The sequence below is a fragment of the Drosophila suzukii genome, chromosome 3, assembly GCF_043229965.1.
Source record: "Drosophila suzukii chromosome 3, CBGP_Dsuzu_IsoJpt1.0, whole genome shotgun sequence".
Lineage (NCBI taxonomy): Eukaryota > Metazoa > Arthropoda > Insecta > Diptera > Drosophilidae > Drosophila > Drosophila suzukii.
The window spans coordinates 91,440,268-91,461,708 of NC_092082.1; the positions used below are offsets into that span (position 1 = coordinate 91,440,268).

Below are 21,441 nucleotides of genomic sequence, written 5' to 3' on the forward strand. Positions count from 1 at the left end.
GACTCTTATTAAGAGGAGTAAATATTAGGACTATATTTCAATACAATTATAAGCATTGTTTTTTTTATTATATAGTCATTTATCTAAATATATACATACAAATTAAATTAAAAGTTTTTCAGCAGAGTTCAAGTATTTAACGTTTGAAATCGATTCAATGCAGGGCCTTTTGAGCTCTTGTCCCATATCTGATATCCACTTACTGATAACTGCAAAGAATAAACCAACCTTATATATAAAAAAAATTTCGAATTCTATGTATACTAACCCCATTTTGAGCCCACTATGACTGGGCATCCTGTGTGCAGGGTATTCATGACGTCATTCCCCTTGAAGTCCAAGTTGTACCAGAAGAGAACCGATCCTGCCTTGGGAAATACCGTGAGGTTTAGTTTTGGGAAGTGGGTGCCACCTCCTTGGGGGACATCATTTAACTACAAAAACGTTTGATAATAAATATGATGATAGAGTTCTTAAAAATTCCAAAAATACCAACATAGAAGAGTGCGGTAGCTATACGATCTCGGGTTCCGTTGAATCTGGTTTCGTTTGAGAGCAGCGTATCTATATGTGTCTCGAAGAAGCCGCCCAGTCCATAGTTCGTGATCTGGAAATACTCCGTATGAAACATATCCAGACCAGTTGCTTCTTCCAAGCGCTCAGATATCTTCAGGGTGGCGTTGTTGAAGTCGTTTGGAAACGAAACAGACTTGGAGGTACGAGAGCTGGCGACCTGGTATTCTTCTTTAGGTGCATCGACCGAAGCTATGGCGGACGGCAACAAGTGCTTTTTGCTGGAAGATCGTATTAGAGCACCCTCTTTTTTGGAGACCATATCATGTAGGATCACCACGAAGGGTTCAATCGAGAGAATCTCCGTTTTGATGGGTGCCAGTCGCAGGAATGGGGAAGTTACACGGTTGTATAAGCAATATAGTTTTCTAAGTTTTTGGGGCACTTCACAGCGACCACTGCAGCAGTTTGGTAACTGTTCCCGAACGTAAGCTTCGTCTTCCTCATCTTGTTTAAATGTATCTGGTCTTTTTTCAGGAGACGTAAGAAGTCCTTTTTCAAATGCCTGATATTCCTGGTAAATTTTCAGGTCGTGGGGCGACTCTTTCAGGGCCATCTGATAGGCCTGAAAGGCACCCACATAATTCTCTAAAAAGAAATAAGGAATGTCAAAAACTCTGCTGCCTCCAATTTATACTAACCAAGTTCAGCCCGCACTTGTCCCAGTATATTATAAAGATCCGCCTTTTTAGGTCCTCTTAGCAACTGCATTTCCATCTGAGGAACTGGTCGATCATAGGCCTCAATGCCTGCCAGAATCCACTGCTCCGCTGATGGCAAGTAATTTTGTTGTATCATATCGCGACCCAATTCCAGACAATCAATGGCTGCCAGTGAGGAGCTAATAGTCGGTTAAAGCTTTCACCTTAACAAAAAATGCTATACACACTTGTACTGCACTCTATCCAGCAATCCATTGGCTATATCACTCGCCAAAAGTTGGTAAGTCCCCTGCATTCTGGTAACTCCATCAGCGGCATCCATAAAGTCATGTTCCCGTGGCATCGACAGATTTCGGGACTGCATAAAAATAAGTTGTTCTGAAAAAGAGGATTTTATGAACTGAACTGAAACTTTAGGGAAATTACGAACCCAAGCCCACAGGCTTCTTCAGATACTCTTGCCACATCAACCAATCAGCCTGCATATGACGAATGAGGGAGTATGTGATGAAAGGGTTGTTCCAAAAAGACTTTCTTTTCCGTAGCATTTCCTTCATCTGGTGAATTCCCCTTCAAGGCTTACATAAGTTGTGGATTAAAATGTTAGTCTCTCGCACGCACCACCTTATGGTTTCGGCTCTATGGGATAGCTGTTCCTTATATTTTTCCAAGTTGCCAGCCAGATCGTCTTCCACTTTCAGTAACTCATCCATATTGACCACAGATCTTGAATGTCGCTGTTCAGTACTCTCTTCCAACACCTGAGAAAGACTTAGCCCCCTAGAAAGAATACCCACTAAGAGCAGTCTATAGATCAGCATTTTCGGTTTCCGTAAACTGAACTAATATTGGAAGGTAAAATTCCCAGAACGTTAACTAAGATTATAATTTCATTTGTACACACATCAGCTTTACTTGAAGAACATTTTCCATAGCTAATTAATTATGGACTCTTATTAAGAGGAGTAAATATTAGGACTATATTTCAATACAATTATAAGCATTGTTTTTTTTATTATATAGTCATTTATCTAAATATATACATACAAATTAAATTAAAAGTTTTTCAGCAGAGTTCAAGTATTTAACGTTTGAAATCGATTCAATGCAGGGCCTTTTGAGCTCTTGTCCCATATCTGATATCCACTTACTGATAACTGCAAAGAATAAACCAACCTTATATATAAAAAAAATTTCGAATTCTATGTATACTAACCCCATTTTGAGCCCACTATGACTGGGCATCCTGTGTGCAGGGTATTCATGACGTCATTCCCCTTGAAGTCCAAGTTGTACCAGAAGAGAACCGATCCTGCCTTGGGAAATACCGTGAGGTTTAGTTTTGGGAAGTGGGTGCCACCTCCTTGGGGGACATCATTTAACTACAAAAACGTTTGATAATAAATATGATGATAGAGTTCTTAAAAAATCCAAAAATACCAACATAGAAGAGTGTGGTAGCTATACGATCTCGGGTTCCGTTGAATCTGGTTTCGTTTGAGAGCAGCGTATCTATATGTGTCTCGAAGTAGCCGCCCAGTCCATAGTTCATGATCTGGAAATACTCCGTATGAAACATATCCAGACCAGTTGCTTCTTCCAAGCGCTCCGATATCTTCAGGGTCGCGTTGTTGAAGTCGTTGGGAAACCAAACAGACTTAGAGGTACGAGAGCTGGCGACCTGGTATTCGTCTTTAGGTGCATCAACCGAAGCTATGGCGGACGGGAACAAGTGCATTTTGCTGGAAGATCGTATTAGAGCACCCTCTTTTTTGGAGACCATATCATGTAGGATCACCACGAAGGGTTCAATCGAGAGAATCTCCGTTTTGATGGGGGATAGCCGCAGGAATGGGGCAGTCACATGGTTGTACACGCAATAAAGCCTCCTGAGTTGTCGGACAACCTCGCAGCGACCACTACAACAGGCCGGTAAAAATTGAATGTCGTCAACCTCCTCCTCTTCCTCTTCTGGTTCGATTCCTGATAACGTTAGAACTCTTCGTTCCAGGTTTCGATACTCCATAAATATTTCTGAGTCATGGGGCGAGTGTTGAAGAGCAGTCTGATAGGCTTGCAGGGCACCCTTGTGATTTTCTATAATGAATGAAGCTGTCTTCCTTTTCTGAATCCCTTTGAGCTTAAAATTTTTACTCACCCTGATCCTTTTGCACCTTTCCCTGGGTTCTGTAGAGTTCTGCTTTTAGTGGACCCCTCAGCCCCTGCATCTCTGTTTGGTAACCCGCCCGATCGTGAGCTTCAATACCTGCAAGAATCCATCCCTCGGCTTCTGGCAACCACCATTCATTCAACAAATGTTTAGCCATGGCAAGACAATCAATTGATGCCAAGGAAGAGCTAAGAAGTCGACAGAAATAATGAACTACCTTTATAGGGAAAACAACACTTACTTGTATTGCACTCCATCTAGCAAGCCCTTGGCTACGTCATTAGTTGCCATCATGTATGTCGCTTGCAGTTTTCTTAACCCTTCAGCTGCATCGAAAAAGTCATGGTCCTGTGGCAACTTAGACTTTATTGACTCTATGTAAGCCAGTTGGTCTGAAAAAGATATTCTCAAGAAGGATACCTACCTAGAATAGAATTACCAACCTTGACCAACTGGCTTTTCGAGGAACAATTGCCACATTAACCAATCCGATTGCATGTGACGAATTAGGGAATAACTACCAAACGGATTGAACACATGTTTTCTGTAAGCCAGGTGCCTTTTCTTCATCTGGTAGATTCCCCTTTGGAGCTTACAACGTCTTAAATGCCTTGATTGTTGGTATAGACGGGTTTACTTACCATCGTATGGTTTTAGCCTTCCGGGAAAGCCACTCAGCGAAGTTTCCCAGATTGCTAGTCAAATAATCGTCCAGTACCAACAACTCGTCCATAGTCACCACAGATCTTGAATAGCGCTGTTTTTTATCTTCCTCGAGCACCGGTGCGGAACTTAGGGTCTGGGAAATTATTCCCAGAAGTACTAAACTGCCGATCAGCATTCTGAAGCCAACTTATCGCAAGGAAAGGAAATAAAACTATCAGAGCTCGTAGTTTGTTTTTTCATAATTAAATTTATTCGGGTATTAGTTTCACCTTACACTACAATATTTTTTGTTGTGCTTTTTAAAAAAACGTTAACGTAAACCTTTTATAGTCACGTATATTAAGAACATTAAAATAATAATAAGTTAACTTAGCATAATAGGCTAGATAATAAGCCTTTCCATGGATGACACAAATCTTGTGTTTGACCTTTCTTTGACACAGGGCCTTCTGAACTCTTGTCCTTTGTCGTCTATCCACTTGCTGACGACTAAAAAGTATAAAATGAGCTCACGAGGAATAAAAAGATCTCAATTGTTTTTTACAAACCCCATTTCGAGCCTACGATGACAGGACAGCCGGTGTGCATTGTTCGGATTTGCTGATTTCCCTTCGTGTCCAAATTGTACCAGAAAAGAACCGTTCCAAACTTCGGAAAAACAGTGATGTTTAGTCCTGGGAAATACGTGCCACCACCTTGCGGAACATCATTTAGCTGGAGGTTAGAATTGAATCAAATATTAAAACAAGAAACGAAAGTGTTCGACAATTTTACCTTTTACTCTGCGAGTAACATTTGCAACAAAAATCTAAGTTTAAATTACTTACGTAGAAAAGAGTGGTAGCCATTCGATCAACGTATCCCTCTTGGAATCGATTTTCATCCGAAAGAAATAAGTCATAATGCGATTCGAAGAAGCCTCCTATACCATAGTTCATAACCTGTAAAGCCTCCGAATGGTTCATATCCAGACCAGTTGCATCCTCCAAGCGTTGGGTGAGCTTTAAAGTCACCTCATTGGCATCGCCATCGAACCAAACCGCCTTTGAAGTGCGGAATTTCCCGACAACAAAGTTGTCTGGATCGGCGGCGTTGACTGTTGCGGATGGCATTAGGAGCTTTTTACTGGAAGATCGTATAAAAGCACTCTCCTTTGGGGACACCATGTCATGGAGGAGCACCACAAAGGGATCAAGCGAGAGGATCTCCGTTTTGATGGGGGAAAGTACCAGGATCGGAGCGGTAACATGATTATACACACAATATAGTCTTTTAAGTTTACTGGGCACCTCACAGTGACCACGGCAACAGGGCGGCAACTGCATTTCTTCAATATCATCATCTGGTTCCTTTCTAATCGGGTCGGTTAGTCATAATGTAAAAGCTCTACTTCTTAAGTTCTGATATTCCTGGAATATTTCCACATTATGGGGTGAAAGATCCAGGGCAGCCTGATAAGCTTCCAAGGCTTCTTCTAGTTTACCTACCCGAGATTTTCATTGTGAATATTATGATTTCGTATTTTTTACTCACCCTGCTCTATTTGCACTTTTCCCAGGCTTCTATAGAGTTCAGCCTTCGTTGGTCCCGTCAGTAACTGCATTTCCGTTTTAGAACCTTGCTGATCCTGGGCTTCAATACCTGCCAGAATCCACTGATTTGCAATCGACCAGCGTGATTGCTTCATTAAGTGATGAGCCATTGCGAGGCAATCAATAGATGCCAGTGAAGCGCTAATAATTATTTCGGCTTACAAACATTTACCTTTAAAAGGTGCTTGAAACATACTTGTATTGCACTCCATTTAACAAGCCCTTGGCTATGTCTTTGGATAACATCACGTAGGTTCTTTGCAATCTTCTAATTGCATCAGCAGCATCCTCAAAGTCATAGTCCTGCGGCAAGATATACTTTGTTGCATTTACATAATCCAATTGCTCTGGAAGAAGGGACACTCAACAACTGAAAACCAGCTTTAAGGGAATCACACGAACTCATTGCCTCAGGATTTTCTAGATATTCCAGCCACATCAACCAGTCAGCCTGCATGTGACGAATGAGGGAGTATGTGATAAAAGGACGGTTCCATAATATCTTTCTCTTCCTGTGCAGTTCCTGCATCTGATGGATTCCCCTTTAAGGATTAAATAAGTTCTGCTATAGAGTTATGACCTTTCTAACTCACCACCTAATGATTCTTGCTTTCTGTAAGAGCACAGCTGTGTACTTTTCTACATTTTGGACCAGATCATCTTCTGTTTTCAATAGGTCGTCCATATTCACCACAGATCTTGCATAGCGCTGCTGAGAGGCGTCATTGGGACCCGTGCTCAGAATAAAAGAAAGAAGGCCTAGCAGCATCGAAAACCTCATTCTGCTCCTACAACATTAATGTTTCTCGAAAATGTAAAACTTGCAAATTGCATTTTCTTGGTTGTTAGTTACACTTTAATTTATAATTTTGCATGCTTTGTTGGGACCAGACCCCTTGGCTTGTAATACAAAAAAATATAATAATAAAATAAAACTTAAGTTTTATATAATAAAATCGGATTATCTTTTAAAATAGAATATATTTTTTACTAATAATCAAGCTATCATCTTCTGCGTGTTTACAATTTTCATATATGTAAGACACACATTAGTTATTATGTAAGCGGAACCAGTTTCGGCTCAACGAACCCGGCACTTTCTTTGGTTGCGTGTGACAACAGGTTTCCTATAGGTCTTCTTGACTTCTTATAGCTTATGTCATATTCTAAGGGGTCAAATGCCGGAATCAGTAGGCATCGAAGAGCTTTCGAGAGCGGATCTCAGTCAGAATGACATTCCCGGTGCTTTCGGTTCTTTTCTTGGTGATCCACCAACAATTTTGCTCCGTTTCTGGAGCGGAATTCTATTCCTCCATACACGAGATGACCAAAGTCTTTGGCTACGAACAGAAAATGCTCCAGCATATGCAGAAGTTTGTAGCTGAAAATCAGGGAAAGCTGGATTTCCTAAAAGCGTAAGAAGAATCATGTCTAATTATCGGAATTTATCTAATCAATATATTTTCTAGGCGACTGCGAGAGTATGAGAGTGAGCGAAATGAGGCCCGTGAATGGGGTCCAGCATATTTCGACAGTCCTCTTAACCAATATTTGTTAAATAAACGATTGACTGTAGATTGGCAGAGAGTGGAAAACCTCATGGAGACTTCAACAGGCGAAAGTGGGTTGCAAATTTATAGACTTAAAGTCCTTACAATGATTTTCTACCCCTAGAATCCTTAAATCGCCTGAGGAAGCTACGAAATCGTGAGACAATGCCCGATAAAAGCGAACTAGAGGGAGCTATAGATGGCTTACTAAGATTACAGTATGTTTATAGACTAAAGGCCAAGGACTTGGTCAAGGGAATTTTAGATGGTGTGGACTATGGGTGATTATCTATAACTACTTGTCATATCTTTACGGAACTTGAAAGAGCCATTTCTTTTACCCAGCACCCAATTGAACTCGGAGCACTGTGTGGACATAGCTAGATTGGCTCTTAGAGACCAGCATCCTAGATTGGCTCATTCCTGGCTCCTAGAAGCTAAAAATCTTTTGACTGGAGGTAAAAAGGAAAAAGAACTCAAGCCCCAGATCCTGGCTCTTCTGGTGCAGGCCAAGAAGGAACTGGAGGACTTTCGGGGACTTAATGAAACCTACCATGAGTTAATACAAGTTCAACCAGCCAGTGAGGAGCATGCCCAGAACTACGACAGTTTTTTGGGGTCTCTAGGTGAGAAGGCTTTCCCTAACGAATCCAAGCCTATCCTGGAACATGCTGTAAGTGATCTTTCTTCAGAGATTTGAAATCCCATCTTATTTTGTATTATACCCCCAGCCCATTCCGGAGGAGAATGAGCTGGTCAGTGAGTTCCAGGCCTACAGCCTCACCTGCAGTGGCCACTGGAAACTTACTCCCAAGGATGAACGCCATCTTCGCTGTGGCTATATGACCGAGACGCATCCTTTCCTGTGGATAGCTCCTCTCAAGGCGGAGGAACTTTCCCAGGACCCCCTGCTCGTGCTTTACCACGATGTCATATACCAAAGCGAAATCGATGTTATAAGGCAGTTAACCAATAACAGGCTGATTAGGGCCACCATAACGGGCAACAACAGTGCGGTGGTGTCCAATGTGAGAACCAGCCAGTTCACCTTCATTCCAGCCTCAGCCCACAAGGTTCTAGCCACCATTGATCAAAGGGTGGCGGATATGACCAACATGAACATGAAGTACGCGGAGGATCACCAGTTTGCCAACTACGGAATTGGAGGTCACTACGGCCAACACATGGACTGGTTCTACCCGACTGCTGTAAGTTGGGGAACTCTTGTTGCAATATGTGATATCATCATATATATTTCTTACTTATCAGTTTGAGAATGAATTGGTCTCCTCTCCCGAAATGGGCAATCGCATTGCCACCGTTCTCTTTTATGTGAGTAAACTGAATTTAGGAATTAGGTATACATGGTATACCCACATTATTCCTCTTAGTAATGTGTTAAAGAACCAATACTATATAGTAACCTATTATCTGTTCACAGCTATCGGATGTAGAACAAGGTGGAGGCACTGCGTTTCCCCAGTTAAGGCAACATTTGAAGCCCAAGAAATACGCAGGTTTATTCTAAATAATCGTATTAATATTCCCTAAATTAATAATTAACTAATAAATTTTTCCAGCTGCCTTTTGGCACAATCTTCATGCCTCTGGAGTGGGCGACGTTCGTACGCAACATGGCGCATGTCCCATCATCGCTGGTTCAAAGTGGGGTATGCTCTTAAAAATATATTTGATTTATAGAATCTCTTTATTCCTATGATTTTATTTTATAGTTCAAAACCGCTGGATCCGTGAGAATGATCAATCTGACCGTCGACCTTGTGAACTTTGGGACGATTCCTTGGCCACACTCGCTCAGATTATGGAACTAAGTAAACGCAATAAGGCGCAGGCAGCTTCTACTTAAGTTAGGAATAGCTTTACAAAATAAAATCAAGCTTTAAGTGAACAAAGTTTAAGTTTAAATATAAAACAAATTATATATACTCACCAATACCTACTTTCTTATGCAGCAGTTCCCACAACCTCCCCCAATAAATACACACAATTGAGTACCTGAGGTTCCGCCAGGAGTGGGAACCCCTTTCAAAAAGTTGATTTATTTGTGATCTGTTCGCTCGCTGCTCGTAACACTTCGCCAGCTTAGCCAGGACCAACACTAATTAATTGCGTACTTGCTAGTACTAGCTGGTGCCCCGCCCCGCCGCCCCTTCTAAGAGGTCGGGGGTCACGGGGTCACATTTGCCTTTGGCCTGCAGCTGTTCCTATCTGTTCCGATCTGATCATGGGTCTGGTCTGCTCTATCCGCAATATGTGTGTATTTGAATAAATTCAATAGCGTATGTCTTAAAACAAACATCCATATGTAGTTGTATAAGTAATGCATTAAATCCAGCAACAACATTTATGTAGTAATTAATTCTCTGCTCTGCGCATAATAGTACAATATAATAATGACAATAATTCTCTGCTATATGTATAAGTTTGAAAAGTTCACCGCTCTATCCATCAAAACATTTATATAAATTTCTGATCTTTTTTTTGATTTTTCTTTGATATTTTGTCGCTTTTTTTGTAGATTTTCTGGGAAAATAGTTCAGTTTGGAGGTTTTTTCGCAATGTTGCGTTTAAAAAGGACACCGAGTGAGAGTTTTTGACTATGCAAATGTGTCGTGTGTATAAGGTTTAAATTCGCTTTAATATGTCATTCAATATTTCTTTCTTTTTCGGTTTGTGGTGGGTGATTTGCTAGACTGTCACTAGTTTAGTTAGAGTTTAGTTTCAGTTACAGCTTTAGCTTAGTTTTGTTTGTTGCCAAGGGATTGTCTTGGGGGTACATTCATGGTACTTTGAAACATCGATATACAAATACACTGATTACATAAATATATATGGTATATAGTATATGGTGTGTATATATTCATAATGCATGACTGCGTTAAAATTTGACTAAGTTACATCAACTTAAAATTCTTGCCGCTCCGCCTGGGGTTTTTCGTCGGGGGAGTTTATTGAAATTACAGTTTCTTTCTCTTAAATATACGTTAGTTAATTACCATTTTTCTAGATATATTTTTTGTACACCTATAAACATCTATATACGAGTATCTGTGCTCTGTAGTTCGCAACGCTTAAGTTACACATCGATAATAACTTTCTGTTTCCCTTTCAGAATATTTTGATATAATTGCATAACTTGCTCCTCTTCTTCGGTTCGACTTGGTATATGCTTGTGTAAATGTTTTTTTTTTGTTTATCTTTTAAATTGAAACTTCTTTTAACCGACCATCTGACCAAGTTTGCACTTAGATCTCGTAGTTGCGGAACTTGTTGGCCACATCGGTGTTCTCGCCGCCCCACTCGCCCTTGCGACTGCCGTAGTAGAGGGCTGCCCCGCCCTCCGAGGCCCGCCGGTGGGCGGGGTTGGGCGAGGCTGCGGTCAGGCCTCCGCTGCTGCATCCTGCCCCGGATCCTGCCCCGGGTGCCTGGGCAGCTGCTCCTCCGGCCTCCGGCAGCATGCGATCCTTGGTCTTGGGGGTCACCCAGTGCATGGACTTTGATTGGAGGCCACAGAAAGAGTGGGACACAAAGGCATTTAATTAGATAAAGTTCCCGCGGTTGTGGTCGAGGACCAAGGCACCTTCATTACGCGAAACCGGTGCATTGGTCCTCCTTTATTTCGCATGCAAAAACACACACGGGTACACATAGAGTTGGATGAAGAGGCACATTCAAGATAGGTTTGCATTCGGTGGAGTTCGTCGGGCACTCAGGAGCGGGCTTATAGAGAGGCACAGAGAAATAGGAGGAGCAAGGGGTTCCATGGGGGATTTTAGATATCTAAACTACATGTTTGAATGAACACTGAGAAGTGAGGTTTAAAGAAACTACTCGTATCGAAGGAAAAATGTAACATTTCAAAACAATAATTAAAGTACCTAAAAGTATGCAATAAACCCGTAATGCTCTCACTAAAATTACAACTACCAGATAAAGTATTCCCTGCTTTAGTTTTTCTAAAGTTTAATTATAATTATTTGGAGTTCGGAGAAGATATTACAACAGTCTTAACAAAGGAAACCGAGCCCTTCCTTAATCTCTTTAAAATTACAAGACAGTCTCGATGACAGGTTGTAATTACAAAACAAAAGTGAAAGCTTTTCCTTTTCATAATGAAATACCTTGAAAGAAACTTCTATTGTTTGCTGTCGCCCCTTGTTTATTGATTTCGAGGGACTTTTTCCGAGTCTGGGAGTCTTTTCACTGTGAAGTTTTTAGCTAGGTGTCCGAGCTGTAAATTAGAAATGCAAATGCGGATTCGGGCCCGTAATCCCCGCCCCTCTAGGGCTGGACAATGTCAGCCAGTGATGGATGGCGACAATTTCCGCTTCGCCCGACAGCGGAAATTACCATGGAGCTCTTGACGGGCAGGACAAATGGGTGGTTTTCGGCTGGGTAATGAATAATCGCGTTAATTGTGCTACGGCAAAAATGAACTCCGGCTTGGCTTACAAATTTCATTAGGAGCGTGGCAAACAAACCAGTGAAAGGAACTAAAAACAGGGCCAAGTGGTGACGCAGTGCAGCGGGTGGAAAAGGATAATAACAAAGGATCGGAGCTGAGTTCCCTTGTGCCAGAGAGAGAGTGAGTGGGGTCCAGACAGAGTGGAGGAGACGGGTCAGGGACGAAGACTACTTCTCTGGATCGCTGAGTTCCGTGGCCCATAACGCATACCTCTTTATCCACTTTCTCGGCAATCGTGTATCTTCTCACCTGACCGACATGCTCCTTCATGCCCAGCCACTGTTTGTAGCTCATCGAGATGCCGCTGTTGCGCCACTTGTCGTACACGGCCCTCTTTTCGGGGTCGCAGAGGGTCTCCTTGGCCTCCTGTAAATAAATATTATGTCAAAGGTTAATTAATCATAGAATTTCAACACCGTACGTGTTGCGGCAGAGATCGCAGAGAGCTATTCTCTTTGCCCGGTTAATAGTAGGCTGCCAAACGCTGCTCTAAAATTTAAATGCTTTTATTTCTGGTATACTTTCTTTAAATTTTCTATAATTTGGCGGCCCTTCTTTCCCGTTTCTTTAGAAGAACGTTATTACAATTCAAATTACATTTTCTCAGTTACTATAAATGTGGTATAACTATATTTCTTCTTATATTTTTATACTAAGCAGAATCTAAAAAAAGTCACGTCCTTGGGTGATTAAAAACCAAATAAGAAGTTTCGTATTTCTAAAGATTACAATGCAAGGAATTTGTTTATTTAAGGCAAAGGCAAATATTTCAAGGCAATGCACGCGTCTCAGTTTTCCTGTCCCTTGGTATTTCAATGAAATTGTTGTATAAAAAAATTTATGTTCCTTGGCATGAATAATCTGTGGTACAGATTGACTGGAATTTCTCAGTTTTCAGCAGAAAATGTGTAACGAGCAATCGGCTTTAATCAATTTTTCTCTGAAATGAAACTGAAGCATAAAGGGGTATCCACACGCCCCCTTCCCAAAGCTGATCAGCCCCATGAATGTCAGGATTCGGATTTGCTCAAGTGCAAAATAAACAGCTGCACAGGTTTCGGATGCCAGCCCATCCCAAGTTCAGATTTCTTCTGCCTTGGTCGGGCCTCCATGTTAATCAATTTCATATGCCTTGCTATAGCACACTTATTGGAATGCGCACACACACACACAGCCTTGTAAGGGGAATACCCGCACTCATACACACTCATATCCGGAGAGGCTCTCACATATTTGCACGCTCAAGTGATTTTGATAGCCTCGGCTGGGGTTTGATATATATCTTGACTACTTTTACGGCCAGACCCAACATACAAATATAGCCACAGCGGTAGACACCGACACGCTTCGAGGGTGTTTAATACACACAAAGCGACACACTGTGAAAAACATTAGGGATTTTGGAATTATTTTCAATTAAATTTCCCACAGAAAAGTGTCTGAAAGTATGCAGTGAAAAATATAACTAAGTATTTTGTATAAGACTTTCGGACTAACAATATATTGTAGCATACTTTTCGACATCTTCATAATTCATTTCACAAGAAAAACAATTTTTTTATGTATAACCAATATTTCTTTTTAATACCAGCACAACAAAAATATACTGAGATTTGAAAACCTTTATAAGGTGCCTAAATGTATGCTATAATAATCTGCTTTTTCGACATTTATCCTAAGGACTTCAACACATGTTAGCATTGTAGCATACTTGTAGGCAGATTTTCAAGTGCTTTAAGACATTCTCATATACTTTTTCCAGTGCAGATACCCAGATAGACAGACACCCACTTACACACATGCTCGATTGAGGTTCTGAGATTTCATCGTCGGCCTGCTGTTTTATTGTTCCGGCCGCTTTTCGGGCCCTGTTTACATGATAATCAATTATTTCACTACCCACTGATTATGTGGGTCAGCAAACAAGGCTCAAACCTGGCGAGATACCGATGGAACAGGATAACCCAAAGACCTGGCGGTTTGTTTGTCTTCAATTAGGGCAATCTTTTAGTGGCTTTTTATGGAAATAAAATTCGAGGTCCTTGGAGAGCGGCAATTAACAGTTCGGAAGAGGTTCATCTGCACCTGACAAGAATCAAATCGCAATTTCGTATTCCGATCCTGTCCCTTAATCCCTGCCAGCTTGTTTATCCTTTGGTTATTATAGCATCCCCTCTGTATTTTTTGACGGCCCGGGGGACTTAAAGGGACAGCTTGACAACTGGAAATTGTGTTGTAAGTTGTTAGTCGAATGCCTGATGATGAAGTCCCGGCTCATTTGCATATTCCTCGGGGGGAATGCGGGCTGTGGCATTTCCTAGGAATGCCGGCCTTTGAGAATCTCAACGTTTCATTTTAAACGCTTCATGGGCTCACACACACGCTTTTTGTTTTGTGGGCCGGCCATAAAGGTAAGTCCTCCAGCATATCCTGGCATATTTACGAGCTCCGCACACATGCAATTTTACGAGCCGTAAATTGTACGGCGCATTCCTGCTCCGGCGGACAGTCATAAGTATGATTACGACTCGGCAGGGAAATTGCCCCAGTCCAGGACAACCGAGTACCGAAGACCAAGGACCCAGGACCCTCATGCATTTTGCAGGCCGGGGGCTTCGTGTTTCGCCTTAATTTGGCCCTTTGTTATTCCAGTGTGTGAAAACTTCATGTTCGACGTGGAATGGCACAACATAATACATCAACAACCTGTAGGGAACTACAATAAACTGAATTGCTGGGCTTAACCCACTGTTGAGTTCCCTGAAAGCAACTTAATGCTCATTGAAATGCGTTTTCTGGAAAAGCTAATTGGAGTGCAGACCTCTCGATGCAAATTCCATTTTGTTATAAACAAGCATTGTGTACATTTTTCAATATTATCCTGGAAAATCTATCTTAAAAGGATTTGTCACTACAAAGTTGAGTTCTTGAGAAGTCTTATGAATCGAAAATATAGCTTTCTGGTTGATTTTTTTGTTTTGCAATGACTAGCTAACAAACATTTTATAAATAAATTTAAATGTATTATTAAATATTCATCTGTCCCATACCACTTTTAGGCATTTAACATTTTTTTGGCCGAGCTCACAATGAACGCTTTTTGCTCCGCTTAAATTAATAACAATTCACTTACATTACCTGTCAAACTCTAATTTTATTTTTACATTTTCCCCACCCTTTAAAGCGAATCAACCCCCATTTTCACCTTCGGCATCCAGCACTTTCCCCACATCAATTTGATTTTGTTTTTAGCCACACATTAATGAGTTGTCAGGTTCCGACACGCCTTTTTTCCACCCCCCGAACGCCTTTTTTTCGCTTTGATGGGAAAAATCAATAAAGGTTTTCAAAAAATATATTTCGTATGGGTAATTTATTTTATCTCATCGTTGCCGCCTTGTTTTTCTTTTGTAGCTCGGAAAATTCAATTTGAGGCCGGGGTGTTAGTGTGTGTGTGTGTGTGGGACACTGAATAGTGTGTCTGTGTAAGTGGGTTAAGTGCGTGAGTGTGTGTGCGTGTGCAAAGGGCAGCCATTGTTTAATGCAGCTTAAAACTTTCCCCAACTGACAGACTCGATTTTGAATAGATGCGTTCGGTTGACTGGGGCGCCAGCTAATTACGGAAACTAACAAGGGGAATATGAGGGATTTTCAAGGAAAACGCTATCCGTTTTCTCAAGCAACTTATCAAGATGCGAACCAGAAAGTTTTCAACTGAACTCGAGCCATTTGTGTGGCTGTAAAAGTCCACCAACTTCCGCAGAACTCAACTTTTCACTACGTTCTCCATTTCTACTCATATCTGCCTTTTTGAAACTTCTTTAGATTTTACCATTTCCGTAAACTTGGCTGTTTTATAAGTTCAATAAAAAGCAGACATTAATCTAACTATTTGAAAATCATATCAAAAAGTATTTTGAAAGGACTTGATTCAGTGTAACTTGTTAATTTATTATTATATTATTATCTTATACTTCGGCAAGAGAAAGTTTGTTTTTAAAACAATTTATGTATTTTTCATTTCCCTGATATAAATAATAATTTTTTTAAGTGATTTTGTTGTCTTTTAATTATCCAATGTATGCTTCTCAGAGGTGAATGCACGGATATGTTCCACGCAAAAAATTTATTCACGTTCAAAGTTTTTGCTACCCCCGATAGCATGTTTAAACGGAATAAATATCAGGTTTAAACATCTTTTAATTTTAAGCTCGCTCCGGCAGCTTTCATCTCGAACATATGGCCCCACAGGCTGTCAAATTTACAATCCACCCAGACCTCGCACTCCAAAAAAAAACCGCCACACCCCTGGAAACTTCATTAAATATGTAAAATGCCGAAACGCTTGCCTTTTCTTTATTTCAGGCGCTTGTCCCTTGGATCTTTTGGGTGTTTTTGGTGTTTTTGGGTTCTCTTTTGCCTACCTTAAGCTGTTGGAACTTGGCCTCCGCCTCCTTGTCGCCGGAGTTCTTGTCGGGATGGTATTGGAGGGCCAGGACCTTGTACTCGGCCTGGATCTGCTCGGGCTGGAAGGGAAAAAGCCAAATTAGTTCACCAAGCTAAGTGAATTGCGATGATGAATTCTCTTTGCCAGCAAATTAACCAAGTATTTTGTGGCATAAATATTTAAAACGCCCTTTCAGGGTAAACATATTATACATATTACACAATACATAAAGGGGGCAAACAAGGACACAGGTGATATGCGAGTGTCTCCTGCGGCATGCTGATTTCCAAGGAGACCGCAGCTCAGGTAAAGCTGTCACTTGCAGACGAAACCCGAACCCCCCTGAAAGTATGGTATCAAAACCCCCTATTCAAATCCCTAAACATCCAACCACCGAATAACGAAATAACAATAAGCAAACATTAAAACTTGACGAGCAAAAACGTTCGTGCGCAGTTGAGCACCACTTAAAGTAATAGAAAAGCTGTCGCTTTCTGCCATTATTGCGGCGGGGTAGGAAAAACTACTTCTGTTTGTATCGGGGAAAAGAGAAAAGCTTGCGGGGAAAGCGGAAAAACTTGAGGGTTTAAAATGCTGTTGCCAAATTAATTCTCTCGTCAGTGTCCTTGACTCGGGCAAAAAGGCTTTTGACACTTGGCAAACAATTGATATTAATTAAGCCTGAGTGTCTTTCGGCCAAAAGCAACAAGTTGACAGCCACCAACGATGATCTGATACCGACTTTCCCCGGGACCAGAAATAAAAACAAGGAAGAACGCTATAGTCGAGTACCTCGACTATCAGATACCCGTTACTCAGCTAAATGGAGATATGCAAGCAGCAAAGCGAGATTAAAATGCGCCACCTACCGGCGGTATACAGATTTAAGCGTTATGGGCGTTAGAGTGGGCGTGGATTTTGGATCAATCGATAGGTATCGACGAGACCAATACATTTCAGTTACAATTTTTTATCTAGCATAAAAATTGTGGGCGTCACAGGTTTTTGCGGTTTGTGGGCGTTAAAGTGGGCGTGGCAAACTTTTTTTTGAGTCAATCGATAGGTAATGACGAGACGAATACATTTCAGTTAAAATTTTTTATCTAGCATAAAAATTGTGGGCGTCACAGGTTTTCGCGGTTTGTGGGCGTTAAAGTGGGCGTGGCAAACTTTTTTTTAGGTCAATCGATAGGTATTGATGAGAACATTACATTTCAGTTAAAATTTTTATTCTAGCATCAAAACTGTAGGAGCCACAGTTTTGGGCGGTTTGTGGGCGTTAGAGTGGGCGTGGCACTCTACTGAAACAAACTTGCGCTGCGCAGGAATCTCAGGAATCTGCGTGCCTAATCCCAGTATTGTAACTCTCATAGTTTCCGAGATCTCAGCGTTCATACGGACAGACGGACAGACGGACAGACGGACAGACGGACAGACGGACAGACGGACAGACGGACAGACGGACATGGCTAGATCGACTCGGCTAGTGATCCTGATCAAGAATATATATACTTTATGGGGTCGGAAACGCTTCCTTCTGCCTGTTACATACTTTCCGACGAATCTAGTATACCCTTTTACTCTACGAGTAACGGGTATAATAACGACGGCGATGATGCTGACAGGGCATACTGGGAAAAATACAGTCATTTTTAGCGTTCTATGGAAAATATTTGATTGGTAAACACTCTCATATATAAGCTTATTTAGTTTAATATAGTTATCATAAATATGATTTGTTCTGTTTGCTTTCATAAAAGCATTTTTTTAAAGAATTTTTAAAGTATGCAGCGGATCTTTCGGGATCTATGGTTTCTTCGAACTCGAAATATTTTATTGCATACTTTTAACGCCTTTATAAATTAGTTCAAGTCGCTGTTTTTTGTCGTTTTATCTTTGTCTCTTATTTTTATGTACCCATAGCAACGTTTTCCCAAAAATCCCCAGTTTCGCCCAGTGTTCTCCGCACAAAGCTGCTTGTTTATTGTCTTGTAAATGGAAATGGCTTTTCGCGCACCATCGGTCGGCGCACAAAGGACCAAGGCAGCCGCACAGAAGCGAGATGGGAATGACCAGCATGGGTCCCTTTTATTCCATTCGGTTTCGAGTCTTTTGTTCGCGGGGGAAACGTCAAAAAGCAGCTGCCATAGAGCAAACATATTTAGGTCACCATGGTATTTGGAAAATATACATATGAGAATTCCTCTATGATGTTGACAGAATTGATGGTTCGCCGTTCATTCCCCGTGGATGTTTCTCCTCCAGCTGCAGAAATCAGAAGGTGGATTACTTGCATGCCACGCGTCGAGCTCCATTTGCTGGGCCAACCGCACTGCAACGGTGCGTATAATTAATTTCAGCGCAATTAATATTGCTCATACGCCAGCGTGTACGTGGCCAAAGCAGCCGCAGCCTCGGGGTTTCTATAATTAGACGAGTGGAATCTGTTCCACAGACTTTCGAGCTCCTGTTTTGTGGACTGTGATTCGATGCCCAGGGGAAACTACTGTCCATCTGCACTTCACCCACTTGCATTACACAATCGAATGCCCTCAATTAATAGGAATAAATTTGCACCACAGTCAACCGGACCAATTGCAATTTTCACTTGATTAATTCCCCCATCAGATAGCACCCGGCCAATTAAAATGGCCAGAATCGTTGGCAGATCTCCTCTGCAAATTAGCCCCGAAAACATTTGAAGTTTGTGCAGCTCTGGTTGGTGGATTGTTTGGCTTGCGTATGCAAATTCCCGCAAACTAATCTGCATGAGAATGGAATGGCTGCATTCTCAAGTGGGGAATGGATGCCGAGTTGAGATAATTGCCGGGGCCATAGAGATAGACTATAGGTTCGTGGTGGGGCAAACAAAGGGGGTCAGTAGCTGGATCTACGTGATAAAGGGCCGACCATAATGCTTAGTCCCCTCCACTTACCCTGAGTTTCCTCAGGCTCCCTGCAAATATTTGATTTTGTTTACATGCCCAGCAAAATCGATGCCGGGACTTCGAGACTTCGGGTCCTGGAGCTCTTGCATAATTCAATAGATTCCCCACTCAGCCTGATGCAATCGACAGCTCGCAAAATTGTGTGTTAGGGCAGCCTAACCTGCGTATTTCCCGGGCCAATACATTTGATTACAACCGTCTCTCCCACGAAGTGAACCCGAAAATGTGACAACTCAAGATGAATGTCAGGAGCTCAGGAGTCGAGTCTGCTGATGGGTAAATGCCATTAAGCCGCCCGAGATTGCCTGCCAAGACCGAGCTCGTTAATTCTGCTCAGACAGGCGTTGGTTTAGCCAGCAATCGGTTGGCTTAGATGGGCACTCAGCTCTTGGTTAGCAGGGTAAACCCATGGATCTCTGGACCTCTGACTCAAGCTGCACTCGATGCTCGATGCTGCAAGTGCAGCTGCGGCGGATCAACGCCAATTCTGCCAATCTACGATGGCTGACTGAGTAATTGAAACTAATTCTCAAAGCAAACCTCTCGCCTTCGAAACATACTGAGAGAAAATAAAATTGAAATATATATCAGCAATCTAGCAATCTTCTAAAAAAATAGTAGAACTATCATGTATTCAGATGAGTCTTTGAGTTGTCTTTTTAATAATTTCTTTAACTGAAAATGGCGCGAAAATGTAGAAACTACATTTGTAATACGCAATTAGGCTTAGACCCTTTTTAAGGTCTAACATTAATGTCTATCACTTCACTATCACTAACATTTAGTACAAATTGAACTTAAGTTGTTATTAAATCAACTTGTGTAACTATCTCCGTACAAATAATACTTTTTTCGATCCTCAGATTTTTCAAACCCTTTTCTTTCAGTGCCGAGTCGCCACATGAACTGTATCTGATTTCAAAGATGATTTCATGCGAAGGTTTATATTGCCTGCACGAATATTTAATAAACACTTCTACTTTAAGGCTTATAAAAGCTATCAATTTGAGCCACCGCCTCTCAGAACTGTTTCAACCTGAAAGCCCCAATTCGATTAGTCGCACTTTTGAAAACCGCAATTCGATTAGTCCCTAATTAAATTCGGACTAAAGTTTGATGGGCCAAGTGAGTTTGGCAGCAAGAGTTAGGGCGAGAATTTCAAGGAAAGGTAAAACAGAGGGGTAGTAAAGGATGGTTGTTAGATATATATGAAATGGTTGGAGATCGGAAGGTCAACTTACCGATGAGTTCTCATCGCAATGGAGCAGCCCGTAGAAGTCCTCGTTGGGACTGCGCTTGTAATTGATTATGGCATCAACGGCGCTCATTGCGTCAATTTTTCCTGGGATCGGTCGGGAATATATATGTATATTTTTCTATATTGGAGAAAATTGGCACAAGTTCAAGGGTGGCGATTAATTAAAATGATAGTTGATTTGGTAATTGTTGAGTAAAAGAAGAATGATATGTCTTTTGGCCAACAAAAATATTATCGGAAAGAGTTAAGTAAGGCACTTCTTAGATTTTTTTCTAACAGAATATAAACTGATAACAGATGTGAAAACAGTTTTCAGAACAAATATTCTTTTTTAGTACTTTCACTTTCTTTTGGATTGTTTTTTTTACCGGAAGATCAACAATAGTTCAGTGAATTTAACTAAAAATTGAATCAAAATCAAGGCAAGCGAAGGGAGTTGCGTGACCTTCGATTTGGAACAATTAGCAGCTAAAAATAAGTTAATCACAAATGCACAAAAACGAAATCGCTTAGTAATCAGCTGAAAGATCTGGTTTTGTTTTGGTTTTCGGTTTGGGTTTTTCGTTTGTTTTGCTGCGGTTGGTAGAAGCACTTTCACTTGTTGTTTTTCCAGAGCTTTAACTTTTTGTTAATGGTGGGAAAAACTTTGTTTATATATTGCAGCCCGCTCGAAATCAAATGTACTAAACATAAGCTTGTCTTCCACTAGAACACTCTCAATGTTTTTTTTCAGATTCTCTGACTCCCACTCTCTGGGAATAGCAGTCTATATAATATATATTTCCTTGGATATGTACTTTGGGTTAAGCGGTGCTCACGATGTTTCTGGCAGCGCGTCAAAAGTCGAACTGATGGTATCGCCGCCTCGTGAAACCCGCTTCGGCTTGTTTTTCCACTTCGGATTGGTTTGGAAGAGCTTGGAGATGGGAGAAAGTTCTCTCTCGAAAAGCCCCGCAGCCTCCCAGTCCCAAATAGAGCTTTTAAGCTGCTCAGAGCGGGGGCTTTAAAACTTCTTTCTTTTCTCGGAACCATGGGGGGTTTTAAGACCCAGTTTGAAAGACTGACTCATCTTTGGACTTGGGTATAGGG

General features: G+C 41.4%; 5 protein-coding genes across 8 annotated transcripts; 1 reads left to right on the plus strand and 4 right to left on the minus strand.

Annotated features, from left to right (window-relative positions):
- Positions 1-41: 41 nt before the first annotated feature.
- LOC139353157 (prolyl 4-hydroxylase subunit alpha-1-like) lies at positions 42-2,089 on the minus strand. Of its 3 annotated transcripts, none has more exons than XM_070996562.1 (7): positions 1,857-2,089; positions 1,666-1,805; positions 1,463-1,613; positions 1,215-1,414; positions 497-1,161; positions 269-434; positions 42-209 (listed from the first exon to the last, which is right to left on the minus strand). In XM_070996562.1, exons 1-7 carry the CDS (start codon positions 2,054-2,056, stop codon positions 103-105), a joined length of 1,629 nt encoding a protein of 542 aa, XP_070852663.1. In that variant the 5' UTR covers positions 2,057-2,089; the 3' UTR covers positions 42-102. The 3 variants fall into 3 exon arrangements, with proteins under 3 accessions (XP_070852663.1, XP_070852664.1, XP_070852665.1); XM_070996563.1 differs by having other exon boundaries at positions 1,860-2,084; XM_070996564.1 differs by having other exon boundaries at positions 1,666-1,792; positions 1,857-1,984.
- Positions 2,090-2,224: 135 nt separating this feature from the next.
- Positions 2,225-4,252, minus strand: LOC108017233 (prolyl 4-hydroxylase subunit alpha-1-like). Its single transcript, XM_017084229.4, has 7 exons — positions 4,047-4,252; positions 3,849-3,988; positions 3,647-3,797; positions 3,394-3,593; positions 2,680-3,332; positions 2,452-2,617; positions 2,225-2,392 (listed from the first exon to the last, which is right to left on the minus strand). The coding sequence occupies exons 1-7, from the start codon at positions 4,244-4,246 to the stop codon at positions 2,286-2,288; spliced, it is 1,617 nt and encodes a 538-aa protein (XP_016939718.4). The 5' UTR covers positions 4,247-4,252; the 3' UTR covers positions 2,225-2,285.
- Positions 4,253-4,330: 78 nt separating this feature from the next.
- Positions 4,331-6,617, minus strand: LOC108017258 (prolyl 4-hydroxylase subunit alpha-2). The gene is given in 7 exon segments (XM_017084267.4): positions 4,331-4,560; positions 4,620-4,785; positions 4,899-5,554; positions 5,605-5,804; positions 5,860-6,010; positions 6,066-6,205; positions 6,257-6,617. Coding segments are annotated over 7 exon segments (1,608 nt in total). The 5' UTR covers positions 6,445-6,617; the 3' UTR covers positions 4,331-4,453.
- Positions 6,618-6,737: 120 nt separating this feature from the next.
- Positions 6,738-9,163, plus strand: LOC108017243 (prolyl 4-hydroxylase subunit alpha-2). Its single transcript, XM_017084242.4, has 9 exons — positions 6,738-7,078; positions 7,133-7,284; positions 7,338-7,494; positions 7,559-7,886; positions 7,945-8,421; positions 8,483-8,545; positions 8,655-8,730; positions 8,794-8,883; positions 8,947-9,163. Exons 1-9 carry the CDS (start codon positions 6,894-6,896, stop codon positions 9,078-9,080), a joined length of 1,662 nt encoding a protein of 553 aa, XP_016939731.4. The 5' UTR covers positions 6,738-6,893; the 3' UTR covers positions 9,081-9,163.
- Positions 9,164-9,221: 58 nt separating this feature from the next.
- Positions 9,222-21,257, minus strand: jdp (DnaJ domain-containing protein). Of its 2 annotated transcripts, none has more exons than XM_065865775.2 (5): positions 21,150-21,257; positions 20,336-20,470; positions 16,124-16,225; positions 11,910-12,065; positions 9,222-10,728 (listed from the first exon to the last, which is right to left on the minus strand). In XM_065865775.2, the coding sequence occupies exons 2-5, from the start codon at positions 20,420-20,422 to the stop codon at positions 10,480-10,482; spliced, it is 594 nt and encodes a 197-aa protein (XP_065721847.1). In that variant the 5' UTR covers positions 20,423-20,470; positions 21,150-21,257; the 3' UTR covers positions 9,222-10,479. The 2 variants fall into 2 exon arrangements, with proteins under 2 accessions (XP_065721847.1, XP_065721848.1); XM_065865776.2 differs by having other exon boundaries at positions 11,949-12,065; positions 21,150-21,254.
- Positions 21,258-21,441: the final 184 nt, after the last annotated feature.